At 39.7% G+C, this 23,397-nt stretch overlaps 3 protein-coding genes across 4 annotated transcripts; all 3 read right to left on the minus strand.

Annotated features, from left to right (window-relative positions):
• Positions 1-182: 182 nt before the first annotated feature.
• On the minus strand, positions 183-5,390 carry homeza (homeobox and leucine zipper encoding a). The gene is made up of 3 exons (XM_033651177.2): positions 4,868-5,390; positions 3,992-4,083; positions 183-3,594 (listed from the first exon to the last, which is right to left on the minus strand). The coding sequence occupies exon 3, from the start codon at positions 3,565-3,567 to the stop codon at positions 1,588-1,590; it is 1,980 nt and encodes a 659-aa protein (XP_033507068.2). The 5' UTR covers positions 3,568-3,594; positions 3,992-4,083; positions 4,868-5,390; the 3' UTR covers positions 183-1,587.
• A 3,306-nt stretch (positions 5,391-8,696) lies between these two features.
• LOC117272445 (dehydrogenase/reductase SDR family member 1-like) lies at positions 8,697-14,596 on the minus strand. Of its 2 annotated transcripts, XM_078172945.1 has the most exons (10): positions 14,438-14,596; positions 13,780-13,928; positions 12,048-12,191; positions 11,833-11,912; positions 10,496-10,628; positions 10,212-10,355; positions 10,059-10,131; positions 9,791-9,871; positions 9,507-9,679; positions 8,697-9,458 (listed from the first exon to the last, which is right to left on the minus strand). In XM_078172945.1, the coding sequence occupies exons 2-9, from the start codon at positions 13,921-13,923 to the stop codon at positions 9,543-9,545; spliced, it is 936 nt and encodes a 311-aa protein (XP_078029071.1). In that variant the 5' UTR covers positions 13,924-13,928; positions 14,438-14,596; the 3' UTR covers positions 8,697-9,458; positions 9,507-9,542. The 2 variants fall into 2 exon arrangements, with proteins under 2 accessions (XP_078029071.1, XP_033507269.1); XM_033651378.2 differs by having other exon boundaries at positions 8,697-9,679; positions 14,438-14,595.
• Positions 14,597-15,712: 1,116 nt separating this feature from the next.
• On the minus strand, positions 15,713-20,233 carry LOC117272446 (dehydrogenase/reductase SDR family member 1-like). The gene is made up of 9 exons (XM_033651379.2): positions 19,744-20,233; positions 18,908-19,056; positions 18,482-18,625; positions 18,286-18,365; positions 17,904-18,036; positions 17,630-17,773; positions 17,476-17,545; positions 17,239-17,319; positions 15,713-17,118 (listed from the first exon to the last, which is right to left on the minus strand). Exons 2-9 carry the CDS (start codon positions 19,049-19,051, stop codon positions 16,982-16,984), a joined length of 933 nt encoding a protein of 310 aa, XP_033507270.1. The 5' UTR covers positions 19,052-19,056; positions 19,744-20,233; the 3' UTR covers positions 15,713-16,981.
• Positions 20,234-23,397: the final 3,164 nt, after the last annotated feature.

The following is a 23,397-nucleotide window of genomic DNA, read 5'->3' on the forward strand; positions in this document are numbered from 1 at the left end:
TGGGTAACTAATGGTCGTTTTCTGGCAATATAATTTTTAGCATCACTTTATATGAGAGGCATTTCTTCAGATTGCTTTATGCTCACAACAGAATTTACATTGCCAAAAAAATAAATTTGATCAGTTTGAATCATTTGGAATCATTACAGCACACACGCAGAAAAACTTGTGCTAGCACACGATTAGAAAGGCAAATCCTTTACTGGTTTCCAGTGACACATTTGTGCAAATGAGAAACGTTTCAAGCAGGAAAAAATACATTGAAATAATCTGTAAAGGAAGACGCTAAGCATTACGGACATGACAGCATGACACTCGCATTAACTTTTCATTACTAAGAGACTGACAAAACACATGATGTACAGTGATGGACACTGCTTTATAGCCACTCTGGTTATCTACCCTTTATCCAGACATTTCTAATTAACTAAGCTCCATTTAAAGCCCACTTCACCCCCTGCAAGGTCTACAAGTACTTTAGAGTGTGGAGTTTTTACTGAAATGATAACTTGAATGTATGTTTGTGCTATAATTCATAATCTGAGTGAACAGAAAGGTAATTTTTCTTTGGATTTAAAACCCTTTGCTACTTGTACAGTACGTGGAGTCCCATCCATTATCTTGTCTAGTTTGTCTAGATTATAAACCATCAAGTCACACCCTACATCTATTAAGACAAAAGATATATAAAAATAATGACTGACTTAATGAGTGCAAATCAGAACTGAAGCTGGCAATTCTGACATCTGTGTGATGCTGATGTGATTGCTGCTTTGTTTGTACTATTATCCTTTACTGTTAAAAAGGTGCAGTGAAATGCAAATGACAAAGTATTCAAATAAGTAAATTAACTTTTACAGCAGAGCATCTAAAGGAAAATCAGGGAATGTGTCTCAGAAATATGCTGTAGACATTAGTAGAATTAGATGTACCATGCTGTATTCAAAAGGCATGATATTAGGTTTCAGTGTTAAGGGTTCAAGAATGACACAGTTTAGTTAGGAACTAATATTGTGTGAAAGAATTGGATTTAAAGAATATGGCAGCAGGCTGTAAAACCAAAGTGCAAGATGTCAATTCAAAGTGTACATGTCCAGTGTGCTTTTCATGACAAGGAATTATTGGCTGTAAAGGAATGATTACACACAGTGATCAGTCAACAAATTCATCAACACTGACGTTTTTCTGGAGCAGTTTCTTATCTGCTTTAGTCAGGTACCAGAAGTACAACCAGTTTAAATTATACTGCTACAATAGCATACTGAAAGTTCTGTAGTAGTGATATCTAAACAAAAATATTAAGCTTAAAAAAAATAGAGCAAACCAGTGTAGAAGTTACTGTCCTATTTACAGCAACACGGGCAGCACAATTATAATTCAAGTCCAAAATATATTAGGATAAGCAGGAAATGCAGCATATATAAAAACACAAGCCTCACTTTGAGCTTGTACTGGGAAGACCGGGTGTTACAAACCTGCTGAATTAAAGCAATTTAAACCAAAGTAATAACTATGCTTGTTGGTGCAAAGGATTTGAAGAGCACTCCACCAACTTTCTGAAATGTTCTTAAGTCTGGTTCCAGTGTCTTAATCAGCAACAATGGGTTCTTGGTCAGTCCCCCCAACATCCTGAGCTGCGAACCAATCTCGCACTTGCTGGTAGCTCATTCTTGATTTCTTGCATAGAGAGTCAAGGTCTTTTTCATGTAGTGAGCCTGTTGAAAGGTAATATGTTACCAATGGCTGGACATCCGGGTAATCTGCAGTTGTTGCATTTGCTTGAGATTTTCGTTTCCGGCTACCCCCAGGCCGAGATGATGTCCCACCTCCGTTAGTTAAACCACTGCTACTTTGCTGGGCTGCAAGTTCTGCCAAAAACTGGTCGCGGACCCCCTTCACCCAGCGCAGCTGGCCGTTTTTCACAGCATACCGTGTGTCCCCAAACCACTGAATAACATCTGCCCGGGGTAAACCTGTAAGCTTAACAAGTTCAGTGTAATCTTCACTCTTGGGCCACTGGCAGCGTAAGAAGTGCTGCTTCAACATATCTAACTGCTCCTTGGTCTTTCTTGGTCGCCCAGCTGGAGTGAGGGCAGGGGATGTGGATGAGGGAGCTCCTGCGATGTGCAAGGGTGTTTGTGAGGGACTGGCTTTGGCTGAGTGGGCTGACTTCTTTGATGTGCTGATGCTGTTTGAAAGCGGTTTATTGGGCGAGGCAGTCAGTGGTGGGCTGCCAGAGGGGGAAGAGTGGGGAGAGGACCTTGTTATACCCAATGGTTCCTGTGGAACATCTGGCTCAATCTTGCAGGTCTTGGTCAGTTGTAAGGGTTGTTCTTCACTTAAATCCTCATCTTTAAAACTGTCCCCATCACCAGAAAGCTCCTCCATAACCTCATACCCTTCTGCTTCGTGGACCCTTTCCCCAAATGCTTCAAGGCTATTTGACAAAAAGGTCTGAAAGAAATGTGAATTTCTAATCCCATTGCTACGGGCTCCCTCCTGACCCTTCACCCCGTTTAGTTGACTTGTCTTCTGTGTGGTAAGTGGGAGAGGTTGAATTTGTTGATCATGTTTACCTCCAGCGTGCTGAGAGTAGTTCTGGGCTGCAGCAAGGCTTCCTCGGCCCACCCTAAGCTGGTAGCGGCTGTCACTGAACCATTTACGAATGTCATTGCGGCTCAGCCCTGTTTCTTCCTGCAAACGTCTGAGCTCTGCCTCCGCAGGCCAGTTCTCTCTCAGGAAGCTCTTCCGAAGGGCAGCGAGTTGAGCTTTAGACTTTTTGTAGCGCCCATGACGGTTCTGTCGTGACGATGACTCTGAAAGGTCAAGGGAGACATCAGCTCCTGTACTTGGTGGTGTGTCCGCTGGTGGGCGGTAGAAGTATGAATCCTGAGGAGGTGGGAGGGTGGAGCTGAAGCACGGGACAGAGGGTTTGGCTGGTTTGTAGGAATCTGGTGACTCACACTTTGGTTTCTTGTTTGGGGGGATGGAGAGAGTACGCTCAACTTCATCGCTATCCTTATCCTCAATTATCAATTCCTCGCAACTTCCGCTCTTCGTTTTGGTTTCTTCATTTGTTTCAGTAGAGTCATCACAAAGCTCAGGTACTGCCAGCTTTTGTCGTGTCTCCTCTATCTCCTCTGAGGACCAGCTGATACCATATTTAATTCTCTGAACCATAAACCACACCTTAACTTTGTCCAGTGGCAAGGCACATACCCGGGCCAGGGTGTTAACCTCACGGGATGATGGGTATGGAAATAAGTTAAAGGCTTGGACAAGCTCGGGGATTGTGTCAAGTTCACGGGTTTGATCGGACTGTGTCCATACCAATTTCAGTCCCTCTGACACTAGAGGCAGGCACACAACAGAGTTGTGGTTAGTGGTGAAACTAGCCACACCACCCGCGTTGCTTTCAGCTGAGTTGGCAGAGTGGCGCAAATCCACGGAGGAGCGTTTAACTCCAAGTTTTCCTTCACATTCTGTCTTTGTTACTTTTCCTTCAAAAGGCCCCTTCATGCTCAGAAGTTGTCCATTTCTGCCGTTATGTTCACTGTATGCTGCCATCTGGGGTATCAAAATAGGCTCTTGCACCTAGAAAAGAAAAAAAACACCAATTTAGTTTGTTTTTAACGTGTCTCAACTGCTAAACTGTTTTCACATCACAGATAACATCACTGTAGGGAGGGGGAAAAATTCTTCTGAGGAGTATGGACAGCAATACAGACTATGATGTTTTAAGAACTTTCAGTTCTCATTCATTCTCAAAGTCAATTATCTGACAGCTGTTTCCCCTTCCCCCTCTACTTCACACTCCTTATTCTGAACTCCCAGCGAAACTAGTCGTATACTCTGTCCAGACTGGGTTCCCCTCCCCCAACGAGTGGTGACTGACTTTTGTTTTGTGCGAGTGGGGGGATTGGGTCACAAAGGGTGGGTGCGTGGGGAATGGGGATCTATATGAGAAATCCATCACAGTCTACTTTCTCACCCTTTCCCAGTCAGGCTTTGTTCCACTCCCAAGTTCTCAGTCCCAAAAGATGAGTGTAGCCTCTTCACAAAGGCAAATACCACAAGAGAAACCTGTGGAAGGAGAAAATGAGTGGCATTAGTCACACTCAAGTCCAAGGCTAGGCACTCTATGCACGTAAACAGTATTAAACAGCAAAATTCATTCAGTCTTATCACTTGTGAAAAATGGTTTTAAAATATAAGGAATATAAATGTAATTAAGCAACAGGTGATAAGCCAGCACTTAAACACACCATGATGGAAATGTCAGCTTGGTAATCAGAAGGTTAAATACAAGGAATTGTGATTCAGACATTGTTTTAGTTTTTTTTTTTGGTTTCTTTTTACATTTTTTACTCACTGCAGTCGTTTACTAATTATACTGTTTGGGTGTTTAAGACTACTTATTTAACAGTGCCTTAGAAGTAACTGTGTACTCTCCATTTAGGTGTTGCTCTTTAATTGGGACAGCAGAGGGAATGTTTAGTTAGGTTACGCCATGGCCGACGATTAAGGTCGGTAGAGCCACGCAAGATTCTTTTAAGTGTAGCAAAAACATTAGCAAACAAATTATGAAACCACTGTATTAGTCATAGGTGACACATTAAAATCCAAGGGAAAGAGATCATGAGGTGGCCACTCCTGTGTTTGATGTCATACTTTAATGCGCTGTAAGAGTTTATAGGTAGTATCTTTGTTTTAGTGTGACAAAAAGCTATAAAAGTTGCTCTCGGTGCCAATCACAATAGCAGCCCAGTGTCTCCCCCCTTTATGGCGTACTAACTAAAACGCTTCACACTGCACAGGCGCACTTCGCCGTCAGACACGCTTCAGTGAAACATAAAAATAAACTTACCGAAAATGCCAAAATAACCCGCTATCCCCGAGGTCCGTTAGAGCGTGGAGCAAACAAAAGAAACCAAGAGTTACCCCTCTGTCGCTCAGCTTTTTATGGCCGAAGTTTAGGGAAAGACCAGGGAAACAATACCGTGTGTCTGTCGGTTTGACCCTTGTCTTATTTATCAAGCACCTCGACGGATTACGGTCGGGATACAAAGATGCGAGGCGACCAAGTTTGTCGCCTTTCGTATGAGTTCACTCGTCGGCTGAATCCTGCCGTAAAGGGTACAAATCTCTCAATCCGTGAGATTCAGGACTAAATTCGAGTCGCCGTTACTTCGTCCTCGTCGGTCCATCCGTTGTTGCTTTTGTTCTTTAACTGAGAAGTGTTTTCGCTGTCCGGCCAGATCGAGGCGAGGCGGAGCTGAGGACCAGGAAGCCCAGAAGGCCCAACTCTCCCACAGTGACGGTGGGGTGGGTGTGCCAGTCTGGGAGAGCAGGCCATGGATTGGAGGGAGGAGGCGCCTGTATAATAAATCCGTGGCAGTAGGCTAAACGTTTTCACGTCAACCACCCACCAGTCCCCCCCCTCCCACCCCAAATCAGGCCCACAAACATTTGATACTATTTTCAAGTAGAATCATCATCTTAAGTTTAAACACTGAATCCATCCAATTTCTACTGTTCTTATGTGGACCCCAGGAAGACTAGCTCTGCTTTAGGGCACATCTAATGAGGATCCTTACAAATAAAAAATACCACTAAATAACAGGATTTGAATCATTTCTAATTTACTTAAAGAACCCCCCCTTGTAGCCTCCTCTAAGATCCATCTTCTGAGTTATCACTCCAGGGCCATATTTTCATTGCGATATTTTATGACAGTTTCTACTTTGCCAACAAAAAACTGAATAAAAAAGACAATATTTCATCAGGAATGTCTTTTATTTGCTGGTAGTACAGAGAAGGCTTTGAAACAGCATTTAAACCTTTGTGTTATCAATTACAACTTACAGAAAATAAAACCGAGCAGTTAATTGAGCATATAAAATATAAAATATGGAAAATCCATACAGTTAAAAGCATTTTAAATTGGCTGGGGGTTTGAACCCAGTTTTATAACATGATGGCTATGCCCCTGTAAAAGATTCCAAAGTATCACCAACATAAAGACCCAGAGATGTTCAGACATACTGATATACCCATGTTCTTACAGCTTGTGAGATTTTGTACTGTAAACAAGATGGAAGTATACAATCGATAGTGTTATAGTGATACTGTGGGTCCTTGAGCAACATGTTGAATTCTTATCATCTTCAGACATGATATACTGTATACCTCAGGGTCAGAGACAACAATTGTAAGTCATTGTTAATGCTAAATAACAAGATAGATATGATTCATCTGCAAGGGATTCAACGCTGGTTATTTAAGACATTTTCTTTTTATCAGTTTGAAAATGCCATCACTTTGTTATTTTGGCAGTTGTTACTGCAGTAGAAGTAGTGTTGTGTATATATAACAAACAAATGCAAAAATATGTAAAAAGAAATATACAAGCATCTATTTGTTTACATATCTATACCCATCTATGCACACACACACACAAACACACACATATACATAGATACATATATGCACTCAGTGGTTAAGGTTACTGACTTTGGCATGGAAGATCGAGGGTTTGATTCTGGGTAAAGGCGGGGTAACGCATGTCCAGACTGGACCCTTAGACGAGGTCCTGCTAGTCTACCTCAGGATGAATGAAACCGCAAACACATAAGTCATACTGGGGCAGACTCCTAGATTAACAAGGTCCACGTCAGGTGTTGGGGAAACCAGGGCAACATGATGAGAAATGAGCAGACACTGATATTTATATATATGTGTATATATATATATATATATATATATATATATATATATATATATATATACAGTACAGGCCAAAAGTTTGGACACACCTTCTCATTCAATGCGTTTTCTTTATTTTCATGACTATTTACATTGTAGATTCTCACTGAAGGCATCAAAACTATGAATGAACACGTGGAGTTATGTACTTAAGAAAAAAAGGTGAAATAACTGAAAACATGTTTTATATTCTAGTTTCTTCAAAATAGCCACCCTTTGCTCTGATTACTGCTTTGCACACTCTTGGCATTCTCTCGATGAGCTTCAAGAGGTAGTCACCTGAAATGGTTTTCCAACAGTCTTGAAGGAGTTCCCAGAGGTGTTTAGCACTTGTTGGCCCCTTTGCCTTCACTCTGCGGTCCAGCTCACCCCAAACCATCTCGATTGGGTTCAGGTCCGGTGACTGTGGAGGCCAGTTCATCTGCCGCAGCACTCCATCACTCTCCTTCTTGGTCAAATAGCCCTTACACAGCCTGGAGGTGTGTTTGGGGTCATTGTCCTGTTGAAAAATAAATGATCGTCTAACTAAACGCAAACCGGATGGGATGGCATGTCGCTGCAGGATGCTGTGGTAGCCATGCTGGTTCAGTGTGCCTTCAATTTTGAATAAATCCCCAACAGTGTCACCCGCAAAACACCCCCACACCATCACACCTCCTCCTCCATGCTTCACAGTGGGAACCAGGCATGTGGAATCCATCCGTTCACCTTTTCTGCGTCTCACAAAGACACGGCGGTTGGAACCAAAGATCTCAAATTTGGACTCATCAGACCAAAGCACAGATTTCCACTGGTCTAATGTCCATTCCTTGTGTTTCTTGGCCCAAACAAATCTCTTCTGCTTGTTGCCTCTCCTTAGCAGTGGTTTCCTAGCAGCTATTTGACCATGGAGGCCTGATTCGCGCAGTCTCCTCTTAACAGTTGTTCTAGAGATGGGTCTGCTGCTAGAACTGTGTGGCATTCATCTGGTCTCTGATCTGAGCTGCTGTTAACTTGCCATTTCTGAGGCTGGTGACTCGGATGAACTTATCCTCAGAAGCAGAGGTGACTCTTGGTCTTCCTTTCCTGGGTCGGTCCTCATGTGTGCCAGTTTCGTTGTAGCGCTTGATGGTTTTTGCGACTCCACTTGGGGACACATTTAAAGTTTTTGCAATTTTCTGGACTGACTGACCTTCATTTCTTAAAGTAATGATGGCCACTCGTTTTTCTTTAGTTAGCTGATTGGTTCTTGCCATAATATGAATTTTAACAGTTGTCCAATAGGGCTGTCGGCTGTGTATTAACCTGACTTCTGCACAACACAACTGATGGTCCCAACCCCATTGATAAAGCAAGAAATTCCACTAATTAACCCTGATAAGGCACACCTGTGAAGTGGAAACCATTTCAGGTGACTACCTCTTGAAGCTCATGGAGAGAATGCCAAGAGTGTGCAAAGCAGTAATCAGAGCAAAGGGTGGCTATTTTGAAGAAACTAGAATATAAAACATGTTTTCAGTTATTTCACCTTTTTTTCTTAAGTACATAACTCCACATGTGTTCATTCATAGTTTTGATGCCTTCAGTGAGAATCTACAATGTAAATAGTCATGAAAATAAAGAAAACGCATTGAATGAGAAGGTGTGTCCAAACTTTTGGCCTGTACTGTATATATATATATATATATATATGTGTGTGTGTGTGTGTGTGTGTGTAAATATACATGCAACAGCACTTCTGCTACTGCATAAAGGGGTGTGTGGTTACTTGTATTCCACAACAGATCACTAAATACTTGCCCTGAAATGTAATCTGTAATGTATTACATTACATTACTGAGACTAAATAGCCTATTCTGAATACTTTTGATTACTTTTGGAATAATTCAAAATCATTTTGCTCAGCTCATTTGTCTGGGTCTTATATTTCTATGACAAAAAACACATTCCTGACAGTGCCCTGGCTGTGCATCTCTTCTGCCAGACATGTGGCAGGTGCATTGCACACACTTTATTTAATCTTTATGCCAAATCTGTATCTCATATGAATTTTACACCATGTCCTAACAGCAAGCAATTGGTGCTCTCTGTCCACAATCAATCTGTTAAATATGCACTTTTGTTATGTCTTGTCAACAATCCACAAATCTATCAGCTGTGTGCTTGACTGGAAAGGTAACCACTTACAGATGGCAAGGGACTTGCTATCTTTCTATATTTATACACTTTAAAACAGAAAATACGCAACATGCAAGTAACCTGTTATTAGAGATGGTCATTTACAAGAAACTTTCAGCTGCCTGACAATATCCCTCCAGCCAGCTGCCACCTTATTTTTTAGTGTATTTATAGTGAAATGAAGATGTGATGTGTAGATAATTCCTCATTTTTAACTTCACAAACCAGTTGTTTCTAATTCATTGCGGAGCTTCAAAAGCAAGTGACAGGAATAAATAGCTACGGATTGTTCGACAAAGTACAACTCAAAACAGCACCGCTGCGTCACTCTTGGCCAGTTAGAATTATCTTCTAAAAAACAATGCAATCAAACTGATGCTTGCCTGCGTCGCATTCACTCAGCGGTGTTGGAGCAAGTAAAACAAAAACAAATAAAATAATCCCTTCAAATAATCTATTTTTGAAGACAGTAACTGTATTCAGAATACCACCAATTTAAACTGTAACAGAATACACTTAATCATATGTTGTGTTTCACATGGATGTGTATATGTAATGTATATGTATATGTTACTTTACTGCCAACATACTGTCTCTTCAGTACTGATAAAGGGAAATGTTTAGAAGCGGCTATTAGCCAGGGTGAGCACAAAGCGTGGCACACGTAAGAACGAAGGGACAAAAGCCGACAGCCAGGAGAGGTATGGGACCTGAGTCAGGAGGAATTTTATGGAAGTGTAATCAGCTACGCTCCGTCCTGGAAATAAACACACGAATGAAATACTTTAATTACATGACTGTACTCAATAGTAAGTTGAAATCTTAAAAAACAAACAAACAAAACTTGAGACAGCTGATACAAACTTACCATCAACATCTTGTATCCCATAGCGCCTTGCCAGGTCACAAGTCAGGAGTACTTTCCCAGTCAGAGACATCTGATTTTTATCTTTCAGGCAGATAGAGAAACAAATATATGCTTAGTTTGTAATTGAACATTAATTTAACAAAACCTGTTGAACCTTCTTAGCAATAAAATCAGTTTGAAAGCATGAACACCACATGCAGATCAAATATGTGCTCAAATGCTCACTTCCATGAGCTTTTTCATACCATCTCATACAGTACAGTCCTACCTGTTGCCAGGTTGACAATGCACATCCCACTCACTTCTGCAGATTCTGCATTGGCAAACATATCTCTTATAAACTAAACAAAAGAAAATCAAGAGATTTAGCAAAAAAACCCCAAAAACCTGAAGTACTGTGGATGTGGATTCTAGAGTCTACCTTGGAATCTGCACCCAGTGGTGTTTCTTTCTCAAAAACGAACTGAGACACCAACTCTGTTCGCACTGCTCCTGGCCACAGACTGACAGAAACCACTCCCCTACTTTTCAGCTCAACAGCCATGTCTGCTGCCAGCCTGTCACACTGGAAACAAACCACATAACAAAACAGGTTTTTATTACACTGAAGTCTTTCTATAGCTCATGTACTTGTGTTAATCAAGATTTGGGTCTTGATAATATCAACACAACATAAATCTAGAACTAAATGAGAGGAGAACTTACTGCAGCTTTACCAACACCATATGGTACACTGAGGATGTACTTCAGCCCCCCCAAAGATGAAATGGTGACTATCAAACCCCGACCTTGAGCCACCATCATCCGGGATGCATAAACTGAGAAGAAATAGTGGCCCCTGCCAGATAAATAAAAATAGAAATCAGTCAAATCATTTTTATACACTTATTTGTAAAATAAAGTGCAATTGAATACTGCATTAATTTACAGCAAATGTATCACTCTCCTGGTATCTTGTTTTGATCAATTCTCAAAAGAGCTAATATGAGGTGTTTTAAGACCAAACAGATCTTGGGAGTTCCCTGAGAACTACATACCTGTAACAGCTTTTTTGCTGTTTATGTTTGCACCACCAATAGGAACACTGAAGTGATGTAAGCTGGCTGACGGTTTGTTTAGCAACGTCACTTTTGCTTTGACAAGTATTTCTCCCATTGCATATATGCACAGCCTGGCCTTCACTGTCGGTCCAATTGTGCATGTTCCTCCATTTTTGTCTTTACAAGCTGTTGTCTGTGTTTCATGCTGTCTGTTGTTTACACGGCTAACAGGTTTTTAAAAATGGTAGTTGCCAGTGCTGCATTGGCTTGTGTTCAACTAATCGGCTCACACTAACATCTGGAGCAATCACTGCTCACTTGAGTCACTTAATGTCTTAAAAAATATGGTCGCTAACAAGTAGCTAAATGAGACTGCAGAGATTGTAGGTGGCATTGAACTTCATCACACTGAACCTGAACACTTAGTGGTAGTTACGCAGAAGTCATGCGACTGCATTGTAGTTTGTTTATATCCGAAGATTAGCTTTTTACTTCTAGTGATTGCATTTATGCTTCAAAAATCACAAAAATTGTGTAAATCTGTGAAGACTGTCAATGTAAAGGTCAAGTCAAAGTTTATTTTAGCCCACTATCAAAGCATGCCTTAATGAACATGTATCATAAACACGTGCTTGCAACAGAACTTATTTTCTGGAGTAATCAAGGATCCAATGGAAAAATCCCAATGACTTTCTGTTGAGGGAACCAGGGTGACCGTAACTCCCACGTTGGCCTCCAAAAAAACATCACTGCTGCACCACTATATTGGAGCTAAAAATAAGTCCCTCAGAAAGACATTCTGAGAACTACGATCATTACTAGTTCTTGCAGTGTGGACACAGTTAAAAAAGGGGGTTCTTAGCACTATGTTCTAAGAACTAGGAAAAAGTTTTATCTGGTCCGCAAACACCTGCTACCAGAGTAAAGTCATGCTGGGCCCAAAACAAACAAAAAAAAAAGACATTGTTGACTTATCAGATATGACTAAACACAAAAGCATACCTGAGGCCTGCATTGTTGATGGAATCCCAAATGGACGGATCAGTTTCCCAGAACTTCTTCTCCATATTTTCGAAGATATCCTGGAATAACACATCATGTTTAGAGTTTAAGTGAAAAGGCCACCAGTGGGCAGTTAATGGTTGGTGCTCTTTAATGTCATTCTATTTCATTCACACAGCTTTACTCCGTGTTTCATGTCAGTGCAGTATACATACCTGTACTCCAGCATAGGCATTGTTAACGAGGATATCCAGCCTGCCATTCTGTTCACGTTTGAGCTGTTCAAAAAGGTCTTCAATGTCTTTGTCTTTTGTAGAATCACAGACAACTGGTACACAGTTGCCACCCCTCTCCTTAACCTGTGTTGGGAATGAATACAACCCCAGTTCTAAAAAAGTTGGGACACTGTTTAAAACGTAAATTAAACAAAATGATTTGCATATCCTTTTTTTCAAATACAGTACAAAGATATTTCAAAAGATTGAATGTTCAAACTAATTATGATTTTGTTTGCACTTTTTTATACACCCATTCTGAACGTGATGCCTGTAACATGTTCCAAAAAAGTTAGGACAGGGGCAACAAAGGACTGGGACAGTCGTGAAATGCTCAAAAAAATCTGAAACATTCCACAAGTGAACAGGTTAACTGGTAACAGATGATAGTATCATGACTGGGTATGAAAGGGGCATCCTTGAAATGCTCAGCTAGTCACAAGCAAAGGTAGCGTGAGGTTCACCACTTGGTAAAAAAAACTGCACGGCCAAATAGTCAAACAGTTTAAGAACAACAAGAAAATCAACATGAATGCCCATGATCTTTGAAACCCCTCAGGTAGCACTGCATTAAAAACCGAAATGATAGTATAAAGAATATTACCACATGGGCTCAGGAACACTTTGGAAAACCATTGTCAGTAAACACAGTTTGCCTCTGTATGTACAAATGCAAGTTAAGACTCTATCATGCAAAGTGAAAGCCATATATCAACAACAGCCAGAAGCACTGCAGACTTCTTTGGGCCTGTGCTCATCTGAGATGGACTGACAAAGTGAGAAAGTGTGCTATAATCTGAGGAGTCCACATTTCAAATTGTTTTTGGAAATTGTGGATGTCGTGTACTGGGCTAAAGAGGAAAAGGACCATCCAGACTGTTACCAGCACAAAGTTCAAAACTAGCATCTATGATTGTATGGGGGCATATTAGTGCCCATGGCATCATGAGTAATTTGCACATCTGTGAAGGCACCATGATGCTAAAAGGTACATACAGGTTTTGGAGTAACATATGCTGCCATCCAGATTACGTCGTTTTTGGTGGATGTCCCTGAATTATTCCAGCAAGACAATGCCGAGCCACATTCTGTAACTGTTCTAACACCTTCTTAGTTAAAGTGTGCAGACACTAGACTGGCCTGCCTGCAGTCCAGACCTGACTCCCATTTAAAGTTTGAAAAACATTTTAAAGTGCAAAATATAAACGGAGACCCCAGAAATGGGAAAGTATTTCATTTTCAAAACTTCAACAGCAAGTGCCCTCTGCCTGAGTGTTGTTTAAAGAGAAGGTGATGTAACACAGTGGTAAACATGCCCCTGTTCCTTGTTTTTTGGAACATGTTGTAGGCATGAAAATCAGAAAGCGTGTATATTTACAAGAAAACAATAAGGTTTAACAGTTTAAACATGACATATTTTGTCTTTGTAGTGTATTCAAGTGAATATAGGTCCAAAAGGATTTGCAAATCATCACATTGTTTTTATTCACATTTTTACACACAGCCAAACTTTTTTGGAATAAAAGTTGTACATCAGCTGTGAACCATAGTGACATATCCTGACTGAAACACCACTACTATAGTCCAGAGACTGGTTAATGGACATTACTTTTGCCCCTCTAAAGAGCTGTCTGATGAAGTGCTTAGAAAAAACTTAATCTCAAAATGTCACCTGTGCAGCAGTTTGTTTCAGAGTCTTCTCCTGGCGCCCTGTGATGTAGACAGTGGCTCCTGCCTCAGACAGCTGGAGAGCTATGCCCCTGCCAATGCCTCTGGAGGCACCTGTTACTACACACACCCAGCCAGACAAGGACATTTTTCCTGGGGGAGGAAACAACACCCCACACAATAAGTAGTGAGCTCAAATACACCATGTTAACAAAAAGTTTCATAATAAAGTTAAATATTGATTTTACTTGAGGGTCTGTCAGTTTAGTATGATACGAGGTCAACTGGGAAGTTACTATGACGTGATTTAGATAAATTTTACATTCATAGTCATTAAATTAACAGATGATAAATTTAATAATATTACAGGAGGTCTGTCAAGTTGATTATTAACATTAGTAGGTAGGCCTATATCTGTTAAGTATGGTCAGAGATCAACAATATTTTACTTTGTTCGGTCAAAATTCTCGTTAAAATAACTTCAATGATGATAGAAAGTTTAGTCAAAGTCTAGAGACTTTTAGGAAAAAGTGACGTCTCCTTTAGCTAGACTTTTTATGAAATCGTAAATAAGGCTCACCACTCTTGTTCGACACGGACTGTTAAATAAACTTTAAAGTCTATACAACTCCCCCAGATGAATAGAAAACATTCATTCATACCTTATACAGAAAGTGCTGGATCTGGTCCGTCAAGTCCCGATAATAGTTTTTCAAGAAAACGTATCGGTAGAAATGTCACTGCTGGGGCGTGCTACTGTTAGGGTATCCGACAATAACAAGATTGTCAGGGCAATTTTCATAGGACATTTCAGATTACCGTATCTAGCGTAAATATCGCGAGACGACGCCAGACGAGAGTGGCGTAAGATTGTGACGGAGCATTCACATAGGCATAGTTCACTTGAACTCTGTTTTGAACATCAAATATGTATTGAAATGACTGAAAACCAGCTGCAGGTGCCGTCATTGACCCATACACTCTTGTCCAAGTTGTCTGCTGTCGTAGTGCAGTCCATAACATTTTACATAACGATAAAAGGCAGTGAACTATCTTACTTGTGAGTGTTGGAGGTAGTCTTTGGGTTGACTTCCAACATTTCACACACGATGGCGCTATAGTCTTCCTAAAAATATCTGAATCAGTTATGTCGTGTGTAAATGAGGACCTGTTTGTGAACAGTAGAAACAGCAGAAGCAGGACTGAATAGTGGTGTTTGTTTTAGCCTCTTATAGGGCTTATCTTTCAGAGCTGACACCTGTTACAGTAATTCAGGAACATTTTGTGATCTACAGGGATGTGCAATCATTTTGCTGCTGTAGTACTGTAATTCACAGCATGCTTTTTTGTCTATGCCATAATGTCTAACTAATTGTTCCCATGTTTGCACATTAGTGTGTGGATTGTTGTCTAGTGTGTTGATGAATGTAGGCCAACATCTGTGAAACCAATCTCTTTGGTTGTTTTTTAATGCTATTTGTCTTTCTATTCAGATGTACTCAGATAGTAGAAGAAGCCACTGGGATGTGTCATTCTTTTTTAGTGAGACTGTCTTTTTAGTGATTGTTGGGCCAACCAGTATGGGTTGTTCACAGTTCTGTGGAAGTTCAACTTACCAACATACTGTGGTCCATGGTTGTGGTCAGTGTTCTATTGATACTGTGGGTCCTTGCACAATATGCTGAATTAATATCATCTTCAGACATGATGTTCTGTCACAAGAAAACAGGGCAGCTGTATTTTAGTAATTTACTGTATATCTCAGAGTCAGAGGAAGTAATTATAAGTCACTGTCAATGCTAAATAATAGAATAATATGGACAAGATATATATAATTCTTTCTGCAAGGGATTCAACCCTAAAAAACATTTTTCCATCAGTTTAAAGATGTTATTACTTTCTTATTTTGCAAAAATGAATGAAAAGTGTAAACAGCAAAGAGTTAACAATTCTTTATTTAACCAGCTGTTACATAGCCGGTCAAATACCATAGTAATAGCAATAGTAATAGTAGCAGCAGCAGAAGTGGTGTTGTGTGTATATATTTATAGGACATTTAGTAGAGATATAACAAACAAATGCAAAAATAAGGGAAGAAATACACAAACATTTCTATGTTTATAAAATGTGTTGTCTTAAAGTAGTTGTGATTTTATGTACTGCGTAAGAAAATACATAACATGTAGTCATAAAAATACATTCCTGTTTTCACAATTTGTGGCTTCACCCACAGCTGACATTGGTGTAAATGTAAAATTTTAAAAATATATCAGAGCATCCTTCATGTTCACTTTTTTCCCTTAAACTTCATAGAACTGCATTCATTCAGTACTCAAGTAGGAATTAATGTGTGTGTGTGTGTGTGTGTGTGTGTGTGTATTTACAGTTGAAACCTCTTACAGTGATCACGTCTGTCCAAGTCAAATTGATCAGGATGAGCAGATAATTATTATTATAACTCATTTTTTCCTTTATTTTTCATGCACATTACCATCTAACTGGTGTTTCTATATTTATTACATTGATATAAAGTAATAAAACTAACAGCTTTGCAACAAAGAGCCCACTTAAGGGGGCATTATCAATCCACTTGACAAGGGCCGCCTCAACCACAGGTGATTTCCCTGTGCGCATTAATTTTCTGTCTCCATCACTAGCAACCATGATGGGTTTTTTTTAATCGTTGTTTGAGTAGACTACAAAATGTTTTACTGCTGCACCTTGGCTTGATTTTCAGGTAGCCAGCTGGAAGCAGACAGGTTTCCACGAGGGAGTAAAGTATATATTAAAAAAAAAAAATAGATCTACTGTTTTTAATTTTATTTGCTTATGATGTACGGTGTCATGTATGAAAAGACCCAAAATGAACACAGTAAGCGGACTGCTGGATTAATATTAGCAAATAACTAAAACAGCATTAGTGTAGGAATGATTCTGCCCCAAACTTTTTGTTCCATATAAAAGGTTGAAGACTGTAGCCGTGATCAATATAAGCAGTTTCCACTGTATAGGTTGTATATAATAACCTGAACAATTCTCCTTCAAAAAATATTGTTGTGTTTGGCTTCTTGTCACCATTAACCGTTAGTAGTGGAATTCATCCACCACCACATGGCAACTATAGGTTTAGCTAGAATGTGGACCTTGCAGTTGAAACACAGTGTGGTACTGACACTTCAGTGTTGACATACAACTGTGGGAAATGTTTAGAACCGGCTATTAGCCAGGGTAAGCACAAAGCGTGGCACATGTAAGAATGAAGGGACAAAAACCGACAGCCAGGAGAAGTATGGGACCTGAGTCAGGAGGAATTTTATGGAAGTGTAATCAGCTACACTCCGTCCTGGAAATAAACAGATGAATAAAATATTCATATTACATGACTGTACTTAATAGTAAGTTGAAATCTTAAAAAAAAAAGCAAACAAACAAACAAAACTTGAGACAGCTGATAAAAACCTACCATCAATATCTTGTATCCCATAGCGCCTTGCCAGGTCACAAGTCAAGAGTACTTTCCCAGTCAGAGACATCAGATTTTTATCTGTCAGGCAGATAGAGATTAAATCAGTTTCTGAAAGCATGTTACAACATTTGAAGATCACATAAATGCTTAGATGCTCACTTCTATTAAGTATATTCTGGCTTGCATTTAAGCCTCCATGTAACAATCTGACCATCTAATGCAGTACAGTCCTACCTGTTGCCAGGTTGACGATGCACATCCCACTCACTTCTGTGGATTCTCCGTTGGCAAATACATCTTTAAACTGAACAAAAGAAAATCCAGGGATTTAGCAAAAAACTGAAGTAGCTACTGTGGATATGGATTTGCTATTAAATGAAGTGACTACCTTGGAATTTACACCCTGTGGCGTTTCCTTCTCCAAAACAAACTGAGACACCAACTCTGTTCGCACCGCTCCCGGCCACAGACTGACAGAAGCCACTCCCCTACTTTTCAGCTCAACAGCCATGTCTGCTGCCAGCCTGTCACACTGGAAACAAACCACAAAACAAAACTGGTTATTACAATGACCTATTTTTATAGCACATGTACGTGTTTATCAAGGTATGGGTCTTGGTAATATCAACATAAATCTAGGACTAAATGAGAGGAGAACTTACTGCAGCTTTACCAACACCATATGGTACATTGAAGAGATACCGCAGCGCCCCCATAGATGAAATGGTGACTATCAAACCCCGACCTTGAGCCACCATCATCCGGGATGCATGAACTGAGAAGAAATAGTGGCCCCTGTCAGATAAATAAAAATGGAAAATCAGTCAAATCACTTTTATCTCACTATGTTTCACTTCACTCATCTGGTTTCTGCTTGTGTTATGTATTCTGACACAGCTAATACTGACAAAAAATTCTTGCTGAACTCGAAACTAAAAACAGACAATGACAAATTGAGTAACAGCTGTTGTCTGGAAAACTGTCATTAGACACGAGGAGATGACTCGGTTGACGTATCAGACATGACTAAACACAAAAGCATACCTGAGGCCTGTGTTGTTGATGGAATCCCAGATGGCCGGATCAGTTTCCCAGAACTTCTTCCCCATATTTTCGAAGATATCCTGATATAACACATCATGTTTAGACTTCAAGTAAAAAGGTCACACAGCAACTTAATGTTGTTCGATGTCATTCACACAGCTTTACTCCGTGTTTCATGTCAGTGCAGTATACGTACCTGTACTCCAGCATAGGCATTGTTAATGAGGATATCCAGCCTGCCGTTCTGTTCACGTTTGATCTGTTTAAAAAGGTCTTCAATGTCTTTGTCTTTTGTAGAATCACAGATAACTGGCACACAGTTGCCACCCCTCTCCTTAACCTGTGTTGGGAACAAATACATCAGCTGTGAACCATAGTGACAAAACCTGATAAACATTACTACTGCTACAATACTGTGGGCTCCATTTCATGTGCAACAGTTTCTAAGTCTTCCACCAGACATGGTCTGTAGGGAGGAATCGTCATTTTTGTGAGCTGAGGCTACGGATCACAAATTGATGGCACCATTGTCAGCAAGAGACTGCTTAAAGGACATTACTTTTGCCCCTCTAAAGAGCTGTCTGATGAAGTGCTTAGAAGAAACCTAATCTCAAAATGTCACCTGTGCAGCAGTTTGTTTCAGAGTCTTCTCCTGGCGCCCTGTGATGTAGACAGTGGCTCCTGCCTCAGACAGCTGGAGAGCTATGCCCCTGCCAATGCCTCTGGAGGCACCTGTTACTACACACACCCAGCCAGACAAGGACATTTTTCCTGGGGGAGGAAACAACACCCCACACAATAAGTAGTGAGCTCAAATACACCATGTTAACAAAAAGTTTCATAATAAGTTAAATATTGATTTTACTTGAGGGTCTGTCAGTTTAGTATGATAAGAGGTCAACTGGGAAGTTACTATGACGTGATTTAGACAAATTAAATTCATAGTCATTAAATTAACAGATGAATCATGATCACTTGGATCATTACAGTATATCAGTAGCCTATCAGCTATCGACTACACATGCACAATGCTGAGTAACAGTGACTGGACCAAATGTGATTGTGTAAGGCAAATCATAGCTCTAGATTTCAAGTGAACTATGGACCTTATATAAGGTCGCACTTTCTTGTTTTTATAATATATCAGCTCATTTATTTTTCAGCAACAACTTGAGTTTGTTTTTTTTTTTGTGCGTGTAACGGTATTTTTTTTAAGACATAAGTCTTCTCGTTAAAATAAGATAGTATTAAAAAAAACTTAAGTCGCGTTTAAAGATTCAGTCAAAGCTTGAAGACTTAAGGAGAAACGGACGTGTCGTTTATCTAGAAGATTTAATTATATTCTATATTATAGCTATATACCAATAATCATCATCGGAGAGACTTGTTATTTAACCCAGATTGTATAATCAACTCAAAGTCTATACCATTAGCTCAAAATCATAAAATCATTCATACCTTATAACACAGAAAGCGGTGGATCTGGTCTGTCAAGTCCCGGTAATAGTTCGTCGGAGGAAACCGACAAGGAAACGTATCAGTAGAAATCTTACAGCTGGTTTGTGCTACTGCTGTGATATCCGACAGTTAAAGGCCCAATGTGTATCGGGTCACTACAGCTAGCGTAAATATCGCGAGAAGACGCGAGACGAAGCAGAGAGTGCAGTATTCAGACGGCTGAGCGGGCGCTAACTTCCGGCTTCGCTTTACTTCTGGTGAACACGTTTTGAGCAGCAACTATTTCGTAAAATGACTGAAAACCAACGGCAAATGTCGTGTTTGACCCATACAAACGAAAAAAAAACCTTTGGTGCAAGTTGCCTTTTGGGTGATATTCCGGTTTAACACAGTTGTAGGCTGTTGTGGTGATGTTTATACCATTTTATATACGACAAAAATCTCTGAATTATCTTGGTTGTCGGAGGTGGTCTTTGGTTTTTCTTCCAATATACCACACACGATGGCGCTATAGTCTTCCTAAAAATACTAGAATCCGTCTTGTGTGTGGGAAGGTCGAGTTTTTCACAGTACAAACAGTAAAGTAGTGCTTATATACAGGGAGTATACGGGGTATACCCATTTCTTTTCTGGCCAGTTACAGTACACTCACCTATTAGTCAAATGGCCATTGGAATATAGTATACCAAGAGAAGGAGAGTATACTAATCTCCTCCTCTGTAACCTATCTACACCCTCCGTATCAACTACCCCTACACCACTGCTTGTAGTGATGTTTGTCTTTGACTGTTTCACAGAGTCATATTACAATAATGGAAATTCCACATTATTTCTAGTTTATACTTCACGTTGCTGCTGCATATGCAGTCATTTCAGTATTAACTTTACAGAGCTGACATAAAATAGTAATTCAGGAACACTGGTGTGATCTACAGGTATGTGCATTCTTTACTGCTGTAGTGATATCACTGTAATTCACAGCATGCATGTTTTTTCTGCCCTATAATGCTAAGCTAATTGTTCCCATGTTATTATTGCCAGTGGATCTGTTGGCACTTAAGTGTGTGGCTCTATTGTCTTGGGTTGGCATCAATATTTCACGTAAATAGTAGGGCTACTGTTTTCTTCCTACTAAATAATTTGAATTTAGTCTGTCAAGTGTACCAGAACACATGAACTGTCCTGTAGGCATACTTTGTATGCTGTTTCTTTTTGTTTTTGTAGTGCCAGTTAAATACATTGTAAAGTGATTAGTTAAGACAGGCCCTGAAACAGAACTCTGCCTCCTCCTGCCAGTCTCATCCTTATATCAGATCATTGGACAGTATTGCCACAAAATTTTTTGTTTGCATCCCCAAATAAAGCATTTTTACTATACTAAAAAAGTAATAGCTGATACACAGTACACTATAGAGTGACTGTAGGTGCATCTTATTGATGGACTTCCCATTTGGAAATTAGTTTGTTTCAGTTAACAAGAGCTCTGTATAGATTTTGCTTTTAATAAGACCTAGAGAAAAAAAAAGCTGGTATGGGCTCACAATCACATAGAACAAGTTTGCAATAGAGACAACTTATTAAACATACAGAGATCACCTGGTAGTTGAGAACTAATAGAACACAAATAAATTGTCACTAAGCATTCCTAATTTGCTATTTTCATTAATATCAAGCCAGACTCTAAGTACTGTAATGCTGAATCATGATAGTATGTAATATTTTGCATTGTGGTCAACAAGTTGCAGAATACTATATTTTTGCTCTGGTAAAAATTTTTGAATCACTTGACTTTTTTTTTGTGGGGCTGCATGGTGGTGTAGTGGTTAGCACTGTCGCCTCACAGAAAGAGGGTTCCTGGTTCAGCCCTTCTGTGCGGAGTTTGCACGTTCTCCCCATGTCAGCATGGGTTTTCTCCGGGTGCTCCAGCTTCCTCCCACAGTCCAAAGACATGCAGGTTAGGTTAATTGATGACTCTAAATAGTCTGTAGGTATGAATGTGAGTGTGAATGGTTGTCTGTCTCTATGTGTCAGCCCTGGCAGCTGTCCAGGGTGTACCCTGCCTCTCACCCAGTGTCAGCTGGGACAAGCTCCAGCCCCCCCCCCCCCCCCCCCCTCCGCGACGTTAAAGAGGATAAGCGGTTACGAAAATGGATGGGTGACTTTCTTGTCTGTTTTTTTTTTCCCTTATCTTCTTTGTAGACTCACTCTGGTGATATCATAATTCCCAGCATAGCTTCATCCAGTGCCAATCTAAACAGAGATCTGATCAATAACTGGACACACTTGTTTGTGTGCAGGGGCGTTTTGTTTTTCCTTTCTTTTTTTTCTGGGATTTTAGGATTTGTGACATAAAAAGTTAAGTGGGACAGAAGTCTTCAGTCTCATTTAATCCAATCACACTAAGATATTCTTTTTGTCTTATTATATGGATATAGTCACAGGTTGGATAATTGCCATGATGTTTGTGATAGAGTATTCCATGGTGTTTCATTCAACTGCAGGCAAGCTTAGAATAAGTGGCTTGATATAATTTATGTTGTAGCTGTTGCCTTCTGAAACTTGCATACATATATATGGAGTGTAGCTTTATGATTCAATGACATGCTTTGTCATGGATGCACCTTTGTTATTGGAAATCCACGAAATGTTTGTTTAAGGATTGAAATTGCACTTACAGTTTTCTGCATTTAAAACATGTCTACGATTAGTGGAGTGAACTGTGATTTGCGCAGTGTGATGTGTGTAAAGCTAGTCCAGAGTCTTACATGTCAAGTTAAATTAAGGTTGATCTTAGCTTTGAAAATGTTAGGACTACATTAATGTCAGGGTTATGTGGGCATTAATGACAAAACAAAGTCAGCAACAGGGACAACTTGTTGAACTTAAACTATTTATCACCTGATAAATAGTTTAAGTTCAACAAGTTAAACTTAAACTATTTATCACCTGATAGTAGAGTATTAACTGGTTACTGGCATCTTACTGGGAAAAAGACCAGAATCGAAAACATTTTGTCAATCATTATCAACGCCTCCACAGGAAATACTGTAAACATGGGAAGAAGCTCAGACCACAACTCAAACAAAGCAAGTTATTCTATACAAGTAGGTTGACACAGCTCTTTTTTAGTTTGCAAATACAAGCTTTTGCAAAGAGTTTATTTTCATTTGTCACCGTCTTGCTTTAAAAAAAAACACAAAAAAAAACAACAATTGGGTGCTGTTTAGAAGTCACCAAAAAAAAAACCTCAAAGACTCACAGTCACACAGCATGTATCTCCAGGATGACACATATTTCATTGTGTTTCAAGAGCATTCCTTTTTTTAAAGTTATTTATTAGAAAGTTGACAAGAGACCCATGTCAGAGAAAAGATTTTGTGGTTACGTGGTGTATACAGTAATCTACTGTGCACTACATATAGATTGCCAGGCCAACAGAGGAGCACAAGAAAATATTTTTAAATTAAATTCTTATTCACCTTTATGCATGCCACTATACAACTCTTGGACCCTTTTAATCATTAATCCAGTGTAAATAGATGTGTTTGTCAATTATGACCTGACACTTGCAGAATTTGTCACTTTAATTTCAACTTGACTTGTCACCTAAACATTGTTTGATGTTTCCATTTACTTCAGTTTCCAGTCTATATA

This window comes from Epinephelus lanceolatus, chromosome 12, assembly GCF_041903045.1.
Source record: "Epinephelus lanceolatus isolate andai-2023 chromosome 12, ASM4190304v1, whole genome shotgun sequence".
NCBI classification, from domain to species: Eukaryota; Metazoa; Chordata; class Actinopteri; order Perciformes; family Serranidae; genus Epinephelus; species Epinephelus lanceolatus.